The sequence below is a fragment of the Mandrillus leucophaeus genome, unplaced genomic scaffold (genome assembly GCF_000951045.1).
Source record: "Mandrillus leucophaeus isolate KB7577 unplaced genomic scaffold, Mleu.le_1.0 Scaffold787, whole genome shotgun sequence".
Lineage (NCBI taxonomy): Eukaryota > Metazoa > Chordata > Mammalia > Primates > Cercopithecidae > Mandrillus > Mandrillus leucophaeus.
The window spans coordinates 1,753,284-1,758,283 of record NW_012108552.1 but is presented as its reverse complement, the minus strand read 5'-3'; the positions used below and the strand labels follow the sequence as shown (position 1 = coordinate 1,758,283).

General features: G+C 30.4%; 1 protein-coding gene across 5 annotated transcripts in view; it reads right to left on the bottom strand.

The window, feature by feature from the left end:
- The window catches only part of FOXP2 (forkhead box P2), a 281,834-nt gene that overhangs the window by 65,604 nt on the left and 211,230 nt on the right, over window positions 1-5,000 (bottom strand). For all 5 annotated transcript variants that reach the window (XM_011967102.1, XM_011967097.1, XM_011967098.1 and 2 more), the window contains one exon: window positions 1-127. This exon is cut by the window's left edge and continues 11 nt beyond it. In XM_011967102.1, the coding sequence (XP_011822492.1) occupies window positions 1-109 (109 nt within the window). In that variant the 5' untranslated portion in view covers window positions 110-127. The remainder of the gene's footprint in view (window positions 128-5,000) is intronic.

Genomic DNA, 5,000 nt, shown 5'->3' with positions numbered 1-5,000 from the left:
TGACGGCCTGCTGCTGTTGGAGAAGGGCTTGGAGCTGCTGAGGAGACAGGACTTGTTGCTGAAGGATCTGCTGCATTTGCTGAGGGGTGATCACCTGGGGAGTCATCATGGCCACTGACACAGGCACCTTGCACAGAAAGAGAAAAAGAAAGAAAAATGGTGGTCATAACCAAATATCTGTTAATCGACTTCACAAACATTATGTTATCGTTCATAAATTCTTTAGCAGTGATGATCAATAATTTTTGTGTCACATTTTAATATAACTTCTTTAAAATACTACTAAAGTATAACAAAACACAGACACTAGCTTTCCAGAGGCATCAGATTTCATCAAACTCTTTATGTTCCATAGCTCTTATTTAACAGGTTTAGATATTTGAACTTTGGCTATAATATCTATGGTCAAAAATAAACAACTACCTGGCAGTGTTCTCAATACTTTATAATTGATCATCTCATCAATGTCACAGTGCTATAAATATAAAGGTTTCTGAAATGTCATAAAAGTGTAATTAAAATAAATAATGAAGGTTAAAAAATTGGAAATAATATGCATATAAATGTTATCCAAACTAGTAAAAAGCATGTGTACAGTATATTTACTTAAAAAATATAATCACCATCTTCAAAACTTTATATGTACATAATAAAGTACTGGAAAATACATAAGTCATAAAATTTAGCATATGAGAACATGTGGTAATTCACATAGGAGATACATATATATATGTGTGTATGTGTGTGTCTCCAGAAAAATGACATACATAGGTCTTCTGAAAGAAGAACTCACAAAACTAGTATTCTAGCTCCTTCTTTAAACCTTTTCTTATTTCAAACAACTAAGTTTCTACCAGGAAGTACCAAAATTTAGCAATTACTCAAAGCTTATTCATTGAACTGAAAATAATAAAAGTAATTTACTTAAAACTTTTTTTCTACTACTTCCTTTATCTTCAGGGTTCTGAGGTTGAGAGGCAAAATTAAGACAAGGAAGAAGAAAAAGATATAAAGGAAAAAGAAGGAAGGAAGAAAGGAAAATACGGAAAAAGGACAAGCTGGGGGAAAGCCCTAGAGAAAGACGGAATGGATGTGAAGAAATAGGAAAAGGACGGCAAGAGTGGTGATCAGAAAAATCGGTATAGAAACCTAAAGTATATGCTCAGATAGAAGTCTAGTAACACTGTTTGAGGCATTACTTGTACTAACCAGTATGCCATCAAACAACGTGTCAACTTTCCAAGTTTGCAATCTTTGAAATAGCAATCACTTTCCTAGAAAAAACAATTCATTTTTACTGTAAATAAAAGCTAGTATCTCTATAAATACTGTTTTAGGACAAATTAATTGGACAACATGTCTTTGAAAACCTAAAATGATTAACAGATATAGTTCAGAACTTATTTTAGTAGTCATTTTTTAATGCAGTTCAAACTTTTCCAGTGTGGCACTTTATGTTATGAAGAAAGGAGAAATTAATAATGAAAAGAGGTTAGAAGAAGCACAAGAAAAAAAAAGAAATCCAGGGTGGATTAACTCTTCTCGCCAAAAAGAAATAAAGAACCAAATAAATCAAAATCTTTCATATTTAATACTGAAAAATAGCAATGCCTTTTCTTTTCTCCATGTTAACATATTCAGATTAATTAGATCAAATTGAGTAACTTGAAACATTATGACAGAAATTCAGTGATTTTAAAAAAAATTTCTGTATTTTTAAAGAATACACTGGCATACCTATAAATTACTGAATTTGAATTTATTATAATAAAAAGTATTCTGAAATGTATATTGTAAAATTAATTCACCAAGGGGTTTTTCAAGTGTTTGGTTGATTTATAAAATTGACTGTCAGTTTACTTAACTGCTTGTTCTTTGATAAACAAATAGAATGGTTAGAACAAGTAGTTAGAAAAAAAGTATCAATCTACAAAAATGTCTTTTCTTCAAACAATCATTTACCTCATACTATTTCCAAATAACAAGGAATCACACTGAAATGGATAGAGAAAGACAGATATATTAAACTAAAAAGGCTGTCAATCTAGATAGATAGATAGATAGATAGATAGATAGATGATATAGAGTTTACAGATATGTACATGGATATATATATATATATAGAGAGAGATATGCCTTCTATAAAGTTAACCATAGATAAGAAGCTTGTCACACTTCTCACCTAACAGCCCCTGATTTTTTCAGTATATACTGTTTTAATTATTCCCATATTATTCCTTCATTATTCTTATACCTACAAGTACAAATACTTTATGTATAATGATAAATGACCTGTATGGGGAAAGTTCTATGAATGGAGGTATGCTATAAACCACTAAGAGTTTACAGTCAGATTTCAGCTTATACATATGACTGTAGAATTTGTTGTTATTGTGATCGATTTGATAAATGAGCAAATTTAAGCAAGTTTTCTATCTTCACATTCTTTAGAGTATACTAGTCCTTACACTACGTAAGTTAGATGATTATTTTTACTCTTAAAATGGTTTGAGTGCCTTTCAATGAATAGTTATGACATAAATATAACCATGACATTATTATCTTCTTAAGATCATATGTATTAAATGGTCACATGTATGTGATTTTTTAAAATTTTAATCAGATTCTGGCCTACCTTCTAGGAAACTGCCATCTAAAACTGACAATATACAGACATAAAAACAAATAGAAAGATAAACCAATTAACACATACATGATTGAACACTCTACTTCTATGTGTACAAAAGACATAAATTCAAATTAATTATGGAGGTAGAAAAACACAGGTACACTTCTGAGGGTTTTCTAACACTACAAATAGACTAATATTATTATCTTTAAATCCACATATATAAGCTCACCCAAACTAAGGAGATTACTAAAAATCTAAATTATTTAATAAACAAAAAACTAGTTTTTTCTACAACAAAGGTCAGTAATATGCAGACTCGTTCACTTGTAATTTGAAAAATGCTGAGCCTCCATTTTTTAGTTACTCATTGTAAGTGACACATTTCCTCTTTTCCTCCCTCATCGTTTATTGTTACTGTCCCATTTCATTTCCTTGCTACCATGAGCTACTCTAGGTATTCACTGATAAAAATGAATAAAGATTAACTGTATACACATAAAAATGTAGAGATTATACTACTTACAAATATTTAAATAGACAAAATCAGTATCAGCCTTTTAAAAATGTATGGATAATTTTTTTGAAATACACATGCCTTAGCAAATTCAGTGTTCGACTTATGGAAATATTTTTCACTAAATATGTAATTTGATTCACGCAAATATTCTAATAAGGGATCACAATTTAGACGTGTGATATAGAAGAGGAGGGAGAACTTACTTCAGATGTTTTCTGGTGAGAAGGCAAATAAAAGTCTGGTGGCTGTACCACCAAATGAAATCAGAAGAAATAGCTCGTTTTGAATGGGTATTTATCAGTTAAAATGTTCAAGTGTGAAGCAAGGAAATAGAGTCATCTTTGGTCGGGAAATTTTTTTCTCTCTTGGTATTTAATTTGCTGACAGATTTAAAATTCTCCTTAGTGGTGGACCAAACAAGGGTCTCCATTTATCCTTATTTATTATTTCATTACATGAATTAAGCACAAACCTGATATGATGCTCTGTGCACCAAGAAGTATTAGTTAATTGAATATAAAGATAGGGTTATGCATTCTAAAATGAGAGAGGGAAAATTCTGACACTGTTTTGCAAACAGCCAGTGGTAAAAGTAAAAAAAACTTTAGGTAATATCCTAGAATAGGTAAGTATATTACAATTAATATCACTTATTATTAATAAGTGATATTAAATATATTTAGCTATGACATAAACATAACCACATCATTGTCATCCTCAAATCATATGTAAATCATAAAAACATATATATTATAAATGTGTTTATATTAAAATTTAAAGTATATGTCATTGAGGAGGTCAAAAAAGTTATTACAAGACAATGCAAAGATCATGTCTCTGTTCAAATGCATCTAAAGAGTTATTGTAACAGTTATGAAAACAAACCAAAATTTTTGTTTTATGTAAGCACAGTCTTTTTACAGCCCAGTTCAGTTGGAGCATTTCTGAACGTGCTGGGTTTGCATATTAAGTGCGTCACTTAATTAAACATCCCAATTATGTGTGGGAGATTGGAAAGGTTCTTAGTATAGTGTCAGTCCAATTCTTTCTTCACTAAATGTGAATTGGAAATAGCAGTCACAATCTATAGATGACATTTACAGTATAAAACATTATTTTCTTGTTAACACGGTCTGCCAACTACTGCTTCACAGATCTTTTTATTCTTTGCTTAAAATTTGAAGACAAAGGAAGTCCTGACACCTTTGCCTTCTTGGTACTTGAAAAATGTAACTATGATAATTAACTACTTGTGTAATAAAAGCAAAATTTGTTCTCATGTTACAGTATCTGCTCTCATTTTAACAGACTGTTAATAGAAAATATTTTATTGTACATTCTTGATACATTTCTTCTGTTCACTTCTATCCTCTGAAATATCTTTATTTACAGTTTATTTGAACATAAGAAACTATTTATTGCATTGAAATGCCAGCTTTGGTAAAAATTCAAGCCTTGGTTACATGTATAATGTCTATCATAATAATAGCCTTTCAAAAGCTCCTGGTTTTATGGTATTAAAAAGAACTGACAATGAATTGAGTGGTATTTGTAAGCTTTTCATCAAGTACTGAACAGGAGTATTTAAAGAGATCTGGGATGGACAGTGCATATTGCTATTTGAAGCAATCTTTTAGCAGCAGGGAAATAGTGTGACAGGAACAACAGAGATAATATAGCACAGTGCAATAACAGACACAGATATTCCCTTTAATCATGATTCATCAATTAATTTCTACTATTACTTTAAGACACAAGTTTAGTATTCATTTAGCTACTTTGATAAAGCAAAGTGTTTTCTGTTTTGGGAAGTAGTGTTTGTCCAACTTTGTCCTTCTCTTAGTTACAGAC